Source organism: Neomonachus schauinslandi, chromosome 13 (assembly GCF_002201575.2).
Source record: "Neomonachus schauinslandi chromosome 13, ASM220157v2, whole genome shotgun sequence".
Taxonomy (NCBI): domain Eukaryota; kingdom Metazoa; phylum Chordata; class Mammalia; order Carnivora; family Phocidae; genus Neomonachus; species Neomonachus schauinslandi.
This window is the reverse complement of record NC_058415.1, coordinates 57642994-57661223: the sequence shown is the minus strand read 5'-3', so window position 1 is coordinate 57661223 and position 18230 is coordinate 57642994. Positions and strand designations below refer to the sequence as shown.

The window sequence follows — 18230 nt, the reverse complement described above, 5'->3', positions numbered from 1 at the left end:
GCTAAAATTTTCCCATCTCTAAAAAGTGAGGATAGCTGCCAGAGGAAGGATAACTGGCTAATTTCTGTAATTTCTGGTCAGATTAGTTGGCATCAGTTTACTTTAGGAATACTGGAATTTCTTGGGGGCACCTGGGTGGCTCAGTTGTTAAGCATCTGCCTTCAGCTCAGGTCATGATCCCAGGGTCCTAGGATCGAGCCCCGAGTCGGGAACTCTGCTCAGCAGGAAGCCTGCTTCTCCCTCTCCCACTCTGCCCTGCTTGTGTTCCCTCTCTTGCTGTGTCTCCTTCTGTCAAACAAACAAACAAACAAACAAATAAAATCTTAAAAAAAAAAGGAATACTGGAATTTCTTAGATTCCAAATGATGGCAATTTATCCCTTTGTAGTCAAATAGTATAATCTGAAACATGATAGCTACCAGTAAATTCAGCTAACCATATGACTTCCAGTCTTGGGTACACACAAAAAAATTTCTATTTCCTTTCCCCAGACTACATCTCTAAGATATCAACAAATGATATTTCCATCTAAAGAATGGTAAGTAGAATACCTAAATGACATGGAAGAGAGTCACCACAAGAAAGGCCAGGGCCTGTGGTCCCACAGATAAACAGTAACTCATTTGTTTTCTCATCACCACTTCATTATGTTTCAGGTTTAGTCTGCCCACTGCTATGTCTCATGGTTTACATTTAGCTCACTTACATATTTATTCATAATACCATCTTCTCCCACTAAACAAAGAGCTACTTAAAGGTAGAGACCCTATCTTTCCTTTTTTTCTTTTCTTTAAATCTCTGTATCCTACTACTTAGTTCAGCATTAGGTCTTGGATTTAATAAAGATTCATGGAATGAACAAGCACACAAGTAAATGTTTAAAAACATGTTTTGTTAAATTGTGCCCAGATTTCTGTTTAAACCCTCCAATGGAGGATAATCACCTCCTTGTGGGAGTTTCTACATAATCACAGAACAGCTGGGCTGAAAGAGAAATGTCAGCTAATTCTTTGTTGATCTTTTTTTAAAATCTTTTTTTTTAAAGATTTTATTTATTTATTTGACAGAGAGAGACACAGTAAGAGAAGGAACACAAGCAGGGGGAGTGGGAGAGGGAGAAGCAGGCCTCCCACAGAGCAGGGAGCCGGATGCAGGGCTTGATGCAGGGCTCGATCCCAGGACCTTGGGATCATGACCGGAGCCGAAGGCAGATGCTTAATGATTGAGCTACTCAGGTGCCCCTCTTTCTTTCTTTCTTTTTTTAAAAGATTTTATTTATTTGAGAGAGACAGAGATAGCGAGAGAAAGCATCTTTTTTTTTTTAAGATTTTATTTATTTATTTGAGAGAGAGAATGACAAAGATAGCGAGAGAAAGCACGAGTGTAGAGGAAAGGGAGAAGAAGGCTCCCTGCTGAGAAGGGAGCCCAACTTGGGGCTTGATCCTAGGACCCTGGGATCATGACCTGAGCCAAAGGTAGATGCTTAACTGACTGAACCACCCAGGTGCCCCTTTTGTTGATCTTTCTATGCCAAGGTCAGCAAACAGGAGGATATTCAGCATGGTTGAAGAGGGTGGGTAGAGTGTAGTGTCAAAAAGAACCTGGAGACTTATTCAACCATAACAGGAAGCTTGTATTTCCTGAAAAAGTCATGGGAATAAAAGGCACAGCATCAACAATATAGTCAATAATATTTTAATAGCGATATACTGATGTATCAGGATAGATGCAAGCTACACTTGTAAACATAGCATAATGCATAAACTTGTCCAATCACTATGTTGTACACCTGAAGCTAATGTAATATTATGTGTCAACTATACTCAAATTAAAAAGAAAGAAAGTAAAAAAGAAAAAAAAAAAGAGGTAAAAATGTTGAAGACATGAAAGGCAGGGAAAAACAGAGAAGTTTCACACTGGAGGAGGCTAAAGAGGAGCATGTGTTACCGAAAGGGATAGCATAGAAAGGAAGAAGAGACATTGTTAGGGAAGTTGGTGAAATTTAAATGGAGGTGACATGGGGGGTACAAGAGTCTATTACTTGAATGATAGTTTTGTATTAATGCTGACTTCCTAACTTGGATGGTTATATGGTAAAGTAGCAAAATGTCCTCAATGTGGAGAAATATACACCCAATTATTTAGGGGTGAAGAGACATCATGTTTGCAACTTGTTCTCAAAAGGCTCAGAAAATGGGATGCTTGGGTGGCTCAGTCGTTAAGCGTCTGCCTTTGGCTCAGGTCATGATCTCAGGGTCCTGGGATCGAGCCCCGCATCAGGCTCCCTGCTGGGTGGGGAGTCTGCTTCTCCCTCTGACCCTCCTTCTGCTTGTGTTCCCTCTCTCACTGTGTCTCTCTCTGTCAAATAAATAAATAAAATCTTTAAAAAAATAAAATAAGGGGCGCCTGGGTGGCTCAGTCGTTAAGCGTCTGCCTTCGACTCAGGTCATGATCCCAGGGTCCTGGGATCGAGCCCCGCATCGGGCTCCCTGCTCAGTGGGGAGCCTGCTTCTCCCTCTCCCACTCCCCCTGCTTGTGTTCCCTCTCTTGCTGTCTCTCTCTCTCTGTCAAATAAATAAATAAAATCTTTAAAAAAAGGCTCAGAAAACAACTAATTATTATATATATAATAAATATGTTATATATAAACATAATATGTATAGTAGGTACACACACACATATAGAGATGAAGCAAATGTGATAAGATATTAGCAATTAGGCATCTGGGTGAGGAGATTATGGATATTTGTGCTGTACTTGTAATTTTTTGAAAGTTTAAAAATTACATATATTTTCAATTAAAAAAAATAAAAGAGGGGCGCCTGGTGGCTCAGTCGTTAAGCGTCTGCCTTCGGCTCAGGTCGTGATCCCAGGGTCCTGGGATCGAGCCCCGCATCGGGCTCCCTGCTCCGCGGGAGGCCTGCCTCTCCCCCCTCCACTCCCCCTGCCTGTGCTCCTCTCTCACTGTGTCTCTCTCTGTCAAATAAAAAAATAAAATCTTTAAAAAAGAATTAAAAAAAAAGAATCTGGAGAGGAAGCTCACTAAAGTCTTGAATGTCATGAAAAGTCCAATTCTTGAGCTACTAGCTCTTCTGTTACCTCTGCCTCTGCCCATTCCCTCCATAACTTCACTAACTTTCCTGTCCAAGCTGAGCAGAAATAAGAGTAGAATTACTCAAAGGACAATCAAAATGGTAATAAAAGAAAATAAAATAGTAATAAATCAAATAGAAAATCAAAATAGTAATAAAAGCAAACAAAACAAAACAAAACACCCAGCAAATCCTAATTTAGTAATAGGGTGACACAGAAGATTGGTCAGCTGGCACAGTTCAGGACATGATCAGAACTAAAGGGGGGCTCCTGGGTGGCTAAGTCAGTTAGGCGTCCGACTCTTTCGGCTCAGGTCATGATCTCTGGGTCATGAAATCAAGCCCCATGCTGGGCTCCGTGCTCAGCAAGGAGTCTGTTTGAAATTCTCTCTCTTCCTCTCCCTTTCCCTTTGCCCCTTCCCCACTCATGCTCTCTCAATCTCTAAAATAAATAAATCTTTTAAAAAGCCAAAAAACAAAACTAAATGCCCTACCCACTATTCCTGTTGGAGACCTTTGGTTTCTTCCCTCTTCTCTCAAGGAAAAAGCTGACAGGAATATCATTCATATCACTCCATATAGAGCGAAGTTGGGAGTGGTGCTTTGCCATTCTGACATCATTTGGAAAGTAGAGCCAATGATTTTTTATCAATGTGGTAAAGGTAAAATTAATCACGTTTGATTGAGCTGCTAGATATCACTTTCAGGGTTTCCCAGTCATGAAACCTTCCTTGGGATAGGAGATGAGAGGTTGGAAAACTTATAATAAAGGCCATCATTTAGAAACAAAATGCCATTCACACAAAGCTGGATCTAATAGTAAATCCTAGTGATACTAAAGAAGCAATTTCACTCTAAGAGATTCAAAACTTAATTCCCTTTGTTTAGGGTTGCCAGATTTAGCAAATAAAAATACAAAGACAAGTATGTCCCAAATATTTACGTGGGACATATTTATACTAAAAAATTATTCATTATTTATTGAGATTCAAATTTAATTGGGAATCGTGTATTTTATCTTGCTACCCTGCTCCTGTTACTGAGGTCAGGAAAAGTTCCTATAAATTAGTTCAATTGTTGCTTTATATTTTCTAAAGAAACATAATTCTAGAAACTAACTCTAAAAACTGTAGATGTCTTTTTTATCCTAAATAACTTTATTGAGATATACATACCATATAATTCACCTATTTAAAATAAAATGTACAATTCAATGGTTTGTAGTATGTTCACACAGAGTTATGCAATATACATGGTCTATTTTTTGTTTTTAAGTGTGGTATTGTGTAGGATTCTATTACTAAAGTTCTGATTAATTTTCTGCTCTAAATGCCACAATATCTATGCCCTTCCTCCTTCCTATTGTTTTCCTTTTTTTCCTTTTTCTGTCCTTTCCTTTTAGTTTCTCCAACTTCCTTCCCTTTGTGATTACACTTTTTTCTTTAATGATATTTCAAATAACCCAAAGTAACACATAAATATATTTTAACTGTAAAAGACCTAAAATCAGAAATATAAAGAAAGAAAGTTTCCTTTCCCCTCTTTCTCCCTTTCTCCCAGACAATTTAGTAGAACCACTAACAGACTCGTGTATATCCTTTGTGTCCCTTCCTCTTCAGGGCATTTACATATAAATGTATACATATATACTTTCCAGAACAGAGGAAACTCTGTAGGCACTGTGCTAGGCAGACAATTTAGTAGAATCATACAAGATATATCCAAAACAGCAAAGCAACAATTCAATATAGGATATAAGTAAGACTTAAAATTAATTGTACATTCAAGAGAATTGAAATGATATGTTCACACAAAAGCTTATACATGAATGGCTATAGCAGTATTGTTCATAATAGCCCCAAAGTGGAAACAACCCAAATGTCTATCTACTGGTGAATGGATAAATTGTGGTGTATACATACATTGGAATGGTATTCAGCCTTACAAAGGAATGGAGTACTGATACATACTACAACATGAACCTTGAAAATATTAAGTGAGGGCGCCTGGGTGGCTCAGTTGGTTAAGCGACTGCCTTCGGCTCAGGTCATGATCCTGGAGTCCCGGGATCGAGTCCCGCATCGGGCTCCCTGCTCCGCGGGGAGCCTGCTTCTCCCTCTGACCCTCCCCCATCTCGTGCTCGCTCTCTCTGTCTCATTCTCTCTCTCAAATAAATAAATAAAATCTTTAAAAAAAAAAAAAAAAAGAAAATATTAAGTGAAAGAAGCCAGTCACAAAAGGCCAGATATTTTATGATTCTATTTATGTCATGTCCAGTATAGGCAAATCAACAGAGATAGAAAGTAAATTAGTGGTTGCTAGAGGGTGGGGAAGGCAGGAATTGGGAGTGACTGCTAATGGGTACGGGTTTTTTTGGGGGGTGATGAAAATGTTCTAAAATTAAATTATAGTCACAGTGGCACAGTTCTATTAATATATTTTAACAATCACTAAATTGTATGCTTTAAAAGGGTAATTCAATGGCATGTAAGTTATGGCTCAATAAGACTATTTTTTTTAAAGATTTTATTTATTTATTTGAGAGAGAGAGTGAGAGAGAGAGAGAGAGCATGAGAAGGGGAAGGGTCAGAGGGAGAAGCAGACTCCCTGCTGAGCAGGGAGCCTGATGCGGGACTCGATCCCCGGGCTCCAGGATCATGACCTGAGCCGAAGGCAGTCGCTTAACCAACTGAGCCACTCAGGCGCCCCTCAATAAGGCTATTATTTTTAAAAACTCCAGAAGCCAAGCACTGTAAGAATTCAAGATGGAAAGATAATGCAGGGGAGGGGACAGGGGAGGTTGGTGGCTGGAATTGCTGGAGAAGGCTTCATGGAGAAAAACTTGCACTAAACCTAAACGATGAATATCGGTTCAATATAAATATAGGAGACAGGTATGTAAGCAGGAAGAAGAACCTAATGAAAAGTTTGGCACTGAGACTGGACAAGTTGTATGATATTACAGAGGTAAGAAGAGTCTGAAGGAGGCAGGAAACAAGACTATAAAGTCAGGGCTTTAATGTTAGGCTGATGACCTTAAAATTATTAGTAGCTGACAAGGAATCCCAGAAAGACTTTGAGCAGGGAAAAACACGATAAAACTGGAATTTCGGAAGATTAATATGATGGATAGAATGGAGAGGGCAGATAAGCAAGACACTAGAACCAGTCAATATTCACTCTATGTACTCTAAGTTTTCCAACCAGAATAGGTTGATAGCCTAGAAAAGGGCAGAAGCCAAATTACTGGGTTTGCCACTGTTATTTTGTTGACTCAAGCTAAGAGGCCAACATCTTGGAAGGACCAGTATTAATTGCTCACTGCTGAAAACAGCACAAGCAATAACTCTACCGTAGTAGGTAGGCCTCGCCTACTTAAAGGGGTTTAGGCCAGGAAAAGTGGTTTCAATTATTTTTCACTGGCAAAACTTTGGACTTTTGAAATAACCCCCATTTATAAATGTTCAAGTTCTTAGTTATCTTCCCGAACAACAACAACAAAAAAATCAGAGCTCCTATAGATTAAGTATTTTTTTTTACATATTTACCTAGTGTTTACCATGTACCAGATACTGTCCTAAGTGCTTTACAAATATTTCTTCATTCAATCCTCACAACATACTTATGAGGTAGCACTGTTATTAGCCTGATTTCATAGATGAGAAACTGTAGCATAGAGAAATTAAGAGACTTGCCCAAGATAACATAGTAAGTGGCAGAGCTTGGATTCAAACCTAAACAGTATGGCTCCAGAAGCCATGCTCTTAACCACAATGCCCCCATATGATCTTACTTCACAGCATTTATTTTAGATATAATTTGATATTTCTCTGTGCTATTATTTGATGTGTTACTACTTAATTAAAGGTTGTCCTTCACTAAGCTGTAATTTCTGTGAGAGCAGGGATTCTGTGTAGGTTTGTCGCCATTGTATTACCAGCATGTAGCACAGTGGCCAGCATTCATTTGGTGATCAATAAATATTTGTTGAATAAGTAAATCAGTCTTTACTGATGATTGCCACATCGTTCTTTTACCTTGAATTTACTGTTCCCTAAAGTATTCTCCTCTCCCATATTTTCTGTTCATAAGAAGATGCGGGAGAAATTGGTCAGTTAACTTGTTTTTCCCCAGCCTTCTTTCCTTTAGCAGTTCTGAGAGTAGGAAAGGACTCCCTGGTTTTTCCCTCAGTTGGGAGGTCCCTGACTTCCTCTTCCTGGAACTAAAGCCTGTGCCCTTGGGATGGAATTCTTCTTTATGGAACTATGTGCCCTTGAAATGAGTTCCCTCCAGGAGTCAGACAACTGCACAATGACAGAAAATAAAGGTTTAGTGTGACCTGAAATCAGTGACCTAATTTCATTCTCTGCACCTTCTTCATTCCTAAAAGGAAGCCTAAATATAGAACTATATTCTGGCTTGCTTTTCAAAATTTTATGTCAAAAAAAAATTTTTTTTCATGTCAGGCAGTTCTAAATATAGAACTACATTCTGGCTTCCTTTTTGAAAATTTTATGTCAGAAAAATTTTTTTTCTCGTGTCAGGCTTGGGTGTGATTACCCCAGCTCCCTTTAGTACTTGGATTCACCACAGGAGAGCATGGAAGTGGTATGGAAATCCTCCCTAATACCATAGCCAGATCTATTTGCTCTGTCCACAAAGAGTCTGCAAAGGATGACCTTATCTGTTTCAGCAGGCTCTTTTCACACTGAACACTTCTTTTTAGCAGGAGGCCGTTGTGAAGGATGGGGAGAGGAAAAGGAACACAGGCTTTTCTGGTGAACTTCCAAATAAAAGTACAAAATAAAATAGAAATAGAAATAAAAGTACAAGAGACTGGAACTACTCACATCAGAATTCTCAGATAACCAAACAGTGGAGTTTGTACTTGTAAGGACAAAGTATTTACTTCTGCAAAGTATATTTCCTTTCCTGGTCAGTTGTTTGGTAGATTGGTGGTTTGAGTGATAGACTGGCCAGTCTATTTGTCTGTCCTATGTACATTAGCACGTGTACTCAATGCACACACACTTACTTTTAGAGGCAATAATAATGACATAGAGACTTAGATATTTACTGAGTTCACCTACCTTCACTTTGTCTGTCCTCACTTTGGCTTTCAATTAGAGACATTGCAGAATAGTACCAACTATAATTCCATGGAATTTCTGCAAAGGAAATAAAAAGATTCAGTATAAGAATTTCTCATGCCAATACCATTTCACTTAAACATGTGCTTAAGAAACATGTGCTTAAGAAACATGTGCTTAAGAAACTTGGAACTTGTTCCCTGAATTCCAAAATAATCTACCTCTAAGATACATATGCTAAATTTTAGAATTCATTTCATATGTCCTCATCATAAAGTTGTATTTTCAAAGCTTGGCAAACAGATTCCACTTTCTGGCAATCAAGTCTAGGCTGATGACTATACTTTGTCAGAAAAATTATCTGTAACAGATCATTGGAAACAGACAAAGAATTATTGGGTGATCTCTTAGTGCAGTTCTGGATTGACATCTTTAATTTTCTATTGATGGGACTATTCTATAATTCTGTAGGCAGGGGTTAACTTGTAGATTTTTATCCCATAGAAATAAAAATATTTTATGTTCGGTGAAAAAGATAACTCCAAAGGTTATGACGTGTGCACTTTAGGAATTCAATTAGTTTTATGTATAAATCAGAAATCTTATCTTAACCTTTATTAAATTTCCTGTAAATACTTAGCTCCTACATTTTCATTTGAACTGGTCTTAACTTATTACTGATTACCTCACTAATTAATGAGTTAAATAAGATATTTGACACCTACAAATAAAATATTTGTATTTATATGAGAGTCATATTTTTTAACTTTTTGAAAATTATACTTTATGAAACCCCATGAGTTTGCTACACAGAAAAACTCTTCTTTCTCTTCATCCTTAACCCAACCCAGAAAAGGCCAATAAAGTATATTTATTTTAAACAATTTCTTTCAGGTGTCCCAAGCCACTAAGTGTGGATAAGCCAAGACTAGAAAACTTTATAGGTATTTTCATCTTAATCACCCCAAACAGGATCAGATGGGGAAAAAATTCATATCTTTAGGGAAATGTAAAGTCTAAATAAAAGGATATTTCCAGCCAAGAGATGTTCAGCTATCAGAAAAAAACAACAACAACAACATAAACCAAACCAAAAAAAACACAACTAGCTGGAAAACTGTGATTTGGAATAACAATGTATCTTCCAGTTCTGCTGTGAGGCCCAAGTGACCTCATTAAGGATAAAATGCATATTTCAGTAATCTAGGCAGAGTTGCATCAAATAACTCAAATAGGAGCCAGGAAGTTAACAGCAGTTAGATATAAAACAATAGGAAATGAAATGCTGGGTACTGGGACAAATTGGAGAGTGCATGCTTCCTATAAAAGTATCCAAATGAAAAAGAAAGAAAATTAAATATTGTGCAGGCCAAACAAAATTATTTGTGCTTGTTGGCTACAAGGTTTGTATCCCAACCTAATGTCTGTTTCTTCTGTCAACGGAATCTGTGTTTTCCTAAATAATTTTAGCAGTTCTAATATCACCATTCTCTAGGAACCCAATCCTACTTAAGTTGCCTACATCTTCACAGTAGGCTTGGGGTTTCTACAGCTGCCAAGAAAGAAGAGCCAAGGATGGGATGTCCTGAAGTTCTGGCTTCTCTCCATCCCCTGCAGGGCCATCAGCAGCTCTCAGAGGGTAGTCTGGCCAAATCCACACAAGGAGTATAGCTAGGAATGTGAAATGGTTATAAGGGACTTAATGGCCAGCCAGGGGCCTGAGTAATGACTGTTTAGCTAGAATCAGGAACTCACCCAATCTGGTGATGTTCTCTGCACACACATCACATTACAAAGCAGCCATCTGGAAAGTATATTTAAGCTGTTAAACTCAGAGGAAGAAAAGGAAAACAAACAAACAAAAACCTCAGAGAGGAAGAATGTGAGGGAAGGGAGGAAGAAATGGAATGTGGGAGGAAAAAGGGAAGAGAGAGAGAAAAAAAAGAGAAAAGAAAAAGATTGGGAGCTAGGGAACCAGGTTTAATTTCAGTCTGCTACTAAAAATGACAATGTGAGCTGGGGTAAATTATTAACCACTTAGAAACCAGAGAGACTTCCCTCAAATTTTTTCTAAACTGAGATTTAAAAAAAAGAAACAGGAAATAAATTAGGGAGATACAAGATGGAGAAAGACCCACTAAAGAATAAATTTGTCAGAGAGAGAGTTAGGGGTAATTATGTATTACAAACTAAGTACAACATTTGTGTCTATTACGGGACAGAGAAGAGTTATGAGAGGATTAAGTTAAATAAGGTATGAAAATGTCTGCCATAGTGCTTGATTCAGAGTAGACAATAAACGGCAATGTTTTAAAATTTTAATATACATACCCACTAAATTGGTAAAAAAGTTTTAAGTCTAATAATACTGTGCTAGAGAAAAAGTGGAACCAGTGGAACACTTACATACTGTTGATGGTCTTAAAAATTGAACAACCACTTTGGGAAACAATTTGGCTTTATCTTATAGAGTTGATGGGGCATTTATCCTATAATTCAGTCAGTCCATTTTATGTATACACCCTATGGAGACTCTCATAATATGTCATATACAGGATGTGTATGGTAGCATTCTTCATAACAGCAAAATTGGAAACCAACCAAATAGCTGTTAATGGTAAAATAGAGAAGTAACCTGTGGTATGTTCGTACAACGGAAAGCTACATAGCAGTGAAAATGAATGAACTACAGTTAAGCACATTAACATGATTAAATCTCAGGAATATAATATTTAGGGGGAAAATTGCAAAAGAATACATACGATGTTCCACTTACATAAAGTTAAAAATCATGCAAAACTCTATCATTAGGAACACATACTTTCAAGGTAAACCTATAAAGAGAAACGAGAGAATGAAAGTACAAAATTCAGGATAAAGGTTAGGGAGAGAGTGGGGAGGATGGAAAAGCCATATATACTGAGAGCTTCAAGCTACACTTGTGTTTATGTTATTGTTACTCTTTACAACTTACACATTTGTTATAAACTTTACATCTATTCAACACATAATAACAAAAGAACTAAAAAATTAAAGTTAAATTAAAAAAAATAACAAAAGAACTAAAAAATTAAATATACCAATCATATGAAATACCTTTCCTATCTTATTCAGGAGAGTAATTTTTTAATAACCCTTATTGAAAGAATAGGCCAATTTGGGTCACCACATTTAAAAGAAAAACATTTTATTTTGAGATAATTTTAAACTTACAGAAGAGTTGCAAAAATAGTATAGAGAATTTCCATATACCCTTCACACACTGTATTCTTTTTTTTTTTTTAAGATTTTATTTATTTATTTGACAGTAAGAGAGATAGCGGAGAGGGAACACAAACAGGGGGAATGGGAGAGGGGAGAGGCAGGCCTCCCGCTGAGCAGGGAGCCCAATGGGGGACTCCATCCCAGGACCCTGAGACCATGACCTGAGCCGAAGGCAGACGCTTAACGACTGAGCCACCCAGGCGCCCCCAGAAATTATTTTTTACCAATGCTTTCCACTAATGTCCTTTTTTTTTTTTTTTGGCTCTAGGACCCAATCCAGTATCCTACATTGCATTTAGCTGCATGTCTTCAACTTGTCAATATTCCCAATTCTTTGTTTTTCATGACCTTGACACTTTTGAAAGGTACTGACCAATTGTTTTGTACAGTGTGCCTCAACTTGTGTTTGTCTGATGTGCCCTTCTCAGGGCATCCGATCAGGGGATACATGCTGTCATGTGTATTCCTGGTGATACGAACCTAGATTGCTTGGTTAAGATGGTGTCTGCCAGAATTCTCCACTGTAAACTTACTAGTTTTCCCTTTGTAATTACTAAATATTTGGGGGGGGGGACTCATTACATTTTTTTTTTAAAGATTTTTTTTAAAGGTTTATTTATTTATTTGAGAGAGCGAGAATGAGAGAGAGAGAGTACATGAGAGGTGGGAGGGTTAGAGGGAGAAGCAGGCTCCCTGCCGAGCAGGGAGCCCGATGCGGGACTCGATCCAGGGACTCCAGGATCATGACCTGAGCTGAAGGCAGTCGCTTAACCAACTGAGCCACCCAGGCGCCCATATTTTTTATTTTTATTTTTTAAGATTTTATTTATTTATTTGAGAGAGAGAATGGGAGACAGAGAGCACAGGAGGGAAGAGAGTCAGAGGGAGAAGCAGACCCCCCGCCGAGCAGGGAGCCCGATGCGGGACTCGATCCCGGGTCTCCAGGATCATGACCTGAGCCGAAGGCAGTCGCTTAACCAACTGAGCCACCCAGGCACCCAACTCATTACATTTTTAAAAGAAGGTTGAAAAACACTAGAGTCATAAGAAGAGGCATCGAAGAGAAGTCAAGGAATAGCACCAGCTTCTGTAAGACATGGGGCACCTGGGTGGCTCAGTCTGTTAAGCGTCCAACTCTTGATTTCAGCTCAGGTCATGATCTCAGCATTGTGGGATCAAGTCCCTGTCGGGCTCCGAGCTGAGCGTAGACACTGCTTAACATTCTCCCTCTCCCTCTCCCTCTGCTCCTCCCCTACCACCACCCTTACATGTGTGCACATGTTCTTTCTCTCTCTCAAAAAAAAAAAAAAAAAAGACATGGTTATAGGATCTAAAACTCTTTCATTTAGATATGAGAATCAAAGGTAGAAATAACAGGTCCCATCTTCAGCTGATAATCTCTAAGCTGCCTTGACCTTGAACTGAATCATGTAACATAAAGACAACCTTACTGAAACTTGGGGTTGGGGGTGGAATATTGATCTACCAGTTTGCAGTCTTCCAATTGGCAAATAGTGCAAACCAGCTTCGAGTTCCTCCAAGCCCTAGCTGTGATTCTGTGCTCAGCATCCTGCATCCACCCCACCCAGTTATTATACACAAAAAACTAGTAAATTCACTAAGTATAAAGGTTTGGAGAAAGTCTTCAAGTTTATATTTAGCTCCATCTGAAAGCTACATAAACTACAATAAACAATGAAGTCTGGCAGCGGCATAGCTGATGACTCTCAGTACTAGAATGTCATCGACTGCATGCATACAAGTCATAATTGGCTCTTAATGAACAAATCTGTCTTTCAGAGAATAGATTTTTCATCAACAAAGGAACAAACTTCTGCATGTCAGAATCTGAGGATAGGATTCTCACACAGAAGCAGATATGCCCATCATCCCCTGACTACAACTAAGAGCTACATTTCCCCCAGACTGTCATATAAAATCATGAAAGCTTTCAGACCATTCTATTAAGGTTTCCCAGAGTTCGCTATTATATCCAATGCACAAATCCCTAGTTACTCCAGAAATCAGGTTCTCCCATCCCAATTCGTATCACATGAATCTCGGCAAAGCTAACAAAAGTTTGTTTTTTTAAAGCAACAGAAGCACATATATAATTAAAAAGCAAGTTTACCCCAAAATGCTTTCAAGCACAGTCCCAAACCCACCAGCACTCCACATTCTCCCTTTCTTCTCAGTTACAGTCCCCACTTCATGTCCTTATTTCAATCACAACTACTTTCTGACAGGAAAACACAGATCTTCTTTAAAATTCTGGGAGGGGTGGGAGTATGTTGAAACATCTATTTGTCTATGAGGTCATTTAGATGACAAAATTTCCTTCCATTTTCAACTTTTTTTTTTTTTAAGATTTTATTTTTTTTTTATTTATTCATGAGAGACAGAGAGAGAGACAGAGGTAGAGGGAGAAGCAGGCTCCCCGCGGAGCAGGGAGCCCGATGCGGGACTCAATCCCAGGACCCTGGGATCATGACCTGAGCCGAAGGCAGACGCTTAACCGACTGAGCCACCCAGGCGTCCCGCATTTTCTACTTCTAACAGCATCTTGGCTTTTGGGAAATTGCCACATTCCTTTTTTGTGGATTTTTTTTTCTTTTTCCTCTAGATAGGGAAAGTGAAGTGAGTCTCAGTACCCCAATTTTCAACCTGCTTCTTCCAAAGGTGATTCATAGACTTCGAATAACCTTTCAATTAACTTGGATTTAGTTTCAGGAGGTTTAAAACAAAAAAGCTAAAGATTAATATAAACTTCAAATACAAAATGGGTGGAAAGGAACACACAAACTACTACAGTTTCTTAGCTACTGCTTCTATTTTCAAACTCGGAGTCTTCCTCAGGAGTTATCTGCTTCATCTAGAAGGCAGATTTTATAAAGCAGTTGTGTGTTACAAAAACCCCTCTTGTCTGCCTAGAGCTTTAAATTGGGTCTGACCAAATAATCTTCTGGTGTTTGTAATTTTGCAGTCTCACAAAGTAAGCTCCTTATTAAGTAGTAAAATATGTTTTTGGGTAGTTTATTTTCTTTTTCTTTTAGTCTATAAAAGTAAGTCAACGTTTACTTAGTCTTAACTGTTTTGCACGTATAGGTAGTTAACAAATGTCTGTTGAATGAAATCTTAGAAAGCAAATGTTACATTTCTTTTTAAACAAATAAAATTTGAGTCAAGGGCCAGAAAGAACACTGACTAATGGGGAGTTTGGAAACCTCTGTTCTATTCTCAGCTGGATTCCTCAATTATTTGTACCTAAAGCAAATGACTTTTACCTTCAGTTTTCTAGCTTTTCTTACCTATAATAATAATCACTTCCCTTTCTCACTGAAAAAAAAGGAAAAATACACCAGGGTTTTCAAATGGTGTTATGTAAAGCAGGCAGGTTTCTCAGGGCCTGAAATACAGTTCAGGGTAGAGAGGAGCAAGGAGGAGGTAGACAGCACTTCCTTTCTCTCAACTTGAATAACTCCACTTTTATCTGGTATGTTCCTATATTTTAAGTTTAAAAAAGTAGTTTCTCCTGCTAAAAAGAAGGTTGGAAAGTCATCTGGATGCTTCTGGGATAAGTGTTTGAGTAAGTTAAAATGTACAATTGTAGATGGAACTCAACCTCCAGCTAGGCCAAGCACAGTTCAAGGTCCCTACATAGCCTTTCTTGATGTCCCTAAGCCTGGCATCTATATGGCTTTGGCACCAATTCCCAACAAAAGCTGGAGCTACTAGGAACCATTTGAAGACATTTCACCTCCTTACCTCAGTCTTTTCTATCCCGTGGCCCCCATATAGTTCATTAAGATACTTGGTCTTTTCTTCCCTTGTTCTCATGATAATTCATTTCCCTCATTTTTCTTCCCCTACCTCTTTGATTGCTTTGCAATGTGATGTAGCAGTTAGGCTGACCTAAAGTTAAACGCTGGAGCCAACACTTATTAAAGTGTAACCTTGGGGTAATGAGATAATCACTCTGAACTTCAGTCTTTCGTCTCTCACATGAAGATAATTGCTTCACCTTGGTTGCAAAGATTATATAAAGTATATCAAGCATTTTCTACAGTGCCTTGCACATGGGCTATTCCCCAAAGCATTGTTCTCCCTGTTGTCTCTGTGTGTTTTCCTTGAATTATGATATCAAATCCTCTCATTGCATCTCTGCCCCTGGCTCCTAAAACCATCTTTAATCCCAAATGTTGGACATTTCCTCTTACCTGCTCACTAGCATCTCAAGATAATCATGTTCCAAAATGATATTTCTTACCTTCTCTGATTTTTAACATATCTGTTTCTCTGTCTTACTATTCTTTTTTTTTTTTAAGATTTTATTTATTTATTTGACAGAGAGAAACACAGCAAGAGAGGGAACACAAGCAGGGGGAGTGGGAGAGGGAGAAGCAGGCTTCCTGCTGAGCAGGGAGCCTGATGTGGGACTCGATCCCAGGACCCTGGGATCAGGACCTGAGCCGAAGGCGGACGCTAAATGACTGAACAATCCAGGCACCCCTCTGTCTTACTATTCTAACTTGTTCATGAAATCCAAGAATCACCTTCAGTTCCCCCTCTGATTACCTGCCAGGTCCTATATATTCTATCTGAAGATCTCTTGAAGCTATTACTTCCTTTCTAATCCCACGACTATCATCTCAGATTCCTTTTACTTTCCTTCTGGATTCAGTATCCTGCTTCTGACTTTTACACACTATCCACTGCTGCCCTAAAGCAGAACACTGATCATGTCTTCTTCCTGACAGGTCAAAACCCGCAGTGGCTCCCCAAGGATTACTGAATGAAGTCCAGATATCAGCCACACATTCAAGATGCTCCCATTTGAACCCTAACTATTCTTTCACCTTTCTTTCCCACTATTTATCTTTATTCAAACTGGCCTATGAACAATTCCCTAAAAATGGCCCAGACTTCCCTGCATCTATGCCACCACTCACGCTGTCCCTTCCAAGGGTAAAGCCCTTGCTCTGTATCAGTCAAAATCCTTCAAAGGCTATCTTAACAAAGGCAAGCTCAAATTCCATGAATCCAATGTAGTTTCTCCCCTTCTCTGATCCAGAAATAATTCCCCCACCTCTCCAAACTGCTATATTACTTCATCGGTATTATTCTCCTAATCATTTGTTCTTCCTTATGTTATAATTATTTTTTGAATTTTATCTCCTCTATCAGATTGGCTAGTGTGAGCATGTCTAATTAATTTCTGTGTCTTCTAAAGCCCTTGCACAGAGCCTGGCTTCTAAGTAGGGAATTGGAAAAAAAAAAAAAAAAGAACGAAGATAAGCAGTAGGTAAAATTATTAAGAACATTAGCCCTTCTGAAAAATACAAGTTATAAGATGTCCCTTCATCAAGACAAGTGCTATAAAGAATACAAACACTTTGTCAGGTGATGTTTAAAATCAGCTCTGGGATCTGTACACCTCTTAGTTAAAATCAATCCAAAGACACATTAGCTTAGCTTAATTACCTTAGCTGCCCTACTTTATTAGATACAAATGTGGCAGCCATGAAGTGGGGAGGGTCTGTGACTCACAGAATCCAAAATCATAAGTTGTGAGGAATTTTCTGGGCCCCATATGTCAGTTCTCTGCTAGTGATCTGTGCTCTACTACTCTACTTCACAGCAGAAGGCAGAATATTCCTAATGCTACCAGGTCAACAAGCTGTGGGAGTTTAAGTCACTCCAGTATTAATTAGGCTCCCTGCTATGTCCCCAGGAAATGCTGGCTTTGAGACTAAACTGGGAACATCCCTGGATCACAGTGCCAAATGGAGCTGTCAAGTGGTTTTCTCATATCATAAGGGGTTTTATTGGGTCTAAGGAGAGTCACTGAACGACCAGGGTGAACTAAATTAAACTAAGCCCAAGTAAAAATAATTACTTTCAGAATTGCCCTCCACTCCCACCAGGAAGGTCTGTGCTGGGGGCCACCCTGGATCTTGGATAACCTCCCAGAGTTGCTCTGATCCTGGAAATTACAGAATTTCACAACTAGAACGGGACTGGGAGATCCTTAATCCATCCTCCCATCCAGAGCAGTCATTCCCTGTGTTTAGCAACCCTGGCTGCCTCACGTAAATACTTCAAGTACAGAAGAAATCACTCTCAAGATGGTCTCTACATTTTCAGACAGCTCTATTTATAAATTCCTTTATTCATTAAATTTCTCCTGAGTCCTGTAAGCCCTGGAGGCAAGCAAGAGCCAAAAGAAAAGCCTGCGTAAGTTCCATCCTTATCTCTTCCCAGCTGGTGAGTACTGAGATAAACCCCAAGTTCTTGAGTGTGCTACTTAATATAGTACCATCCTTACCTTCCAGCGTAGGGTAACTGTGGTAACTGCACTGGGTATTCAGGGGCCTGAGGCCTAAAATCTGGCTGATCCACTTACTTACTGAATGAGCAGCAGCCAATAAAATGAATTAGGAGCACTTTACTAGTTTCTCAGCATAGATCTAGGACATCTCAGCTTTGCTGCTTAAATGGGCTTATCCACTCCACTCCAAGCTTATCCAACCTCAAACCGTGTCAGGGATTTCAATTCTCCAATTTATCTTTCAGAGATTTCCAATACCATTACTGACATTCAGGGTACATATTTTCATTCTAGTCCAACAATTCCAAATCACACAGTAGCCTGGTCAGTTGGGCCCACCCAGATAAATGCCACCTAAAGCAACAGTAACAGTTCTGACAAAAGATTGAGCAGGTGGGCAACTCCACCTAACAGAGAATCCTGACAATCCCTGAATTTCAATAACTACTGATGGGT

At 38.9% G+C, this 18230-nt stretch overlaps 1 protein-coding gene across 1 annotated transcript in view; it reads right to left on the bottom strand.

Annotated features, from left to right (window-relative positions):
- Positions 1 to 18230, bottom strand: part of LOC110581735 (phospholipid-transporting ATPase FetA-like) — a 110543-nt gene that overhangs the window by 79914 nt on the left and 12399 nt on the right. Inside the window, exons 3-4 of the mRNA XM_021691636.2 lie at positions 11004 to 11016; positions 8183 to 8260 (exon numbers count right to left, since the gene is read on the bottom strand). Of these exons, the coding sequence (XP_021547311.2) occupies positions 8183 to 8260; positions 11004 to 11016 (91 nt within the window). The remainder of the gene's footprint in view (positions 1 to 8182; positions 8261 to 11003; positions 11017 to 18230) is intronic.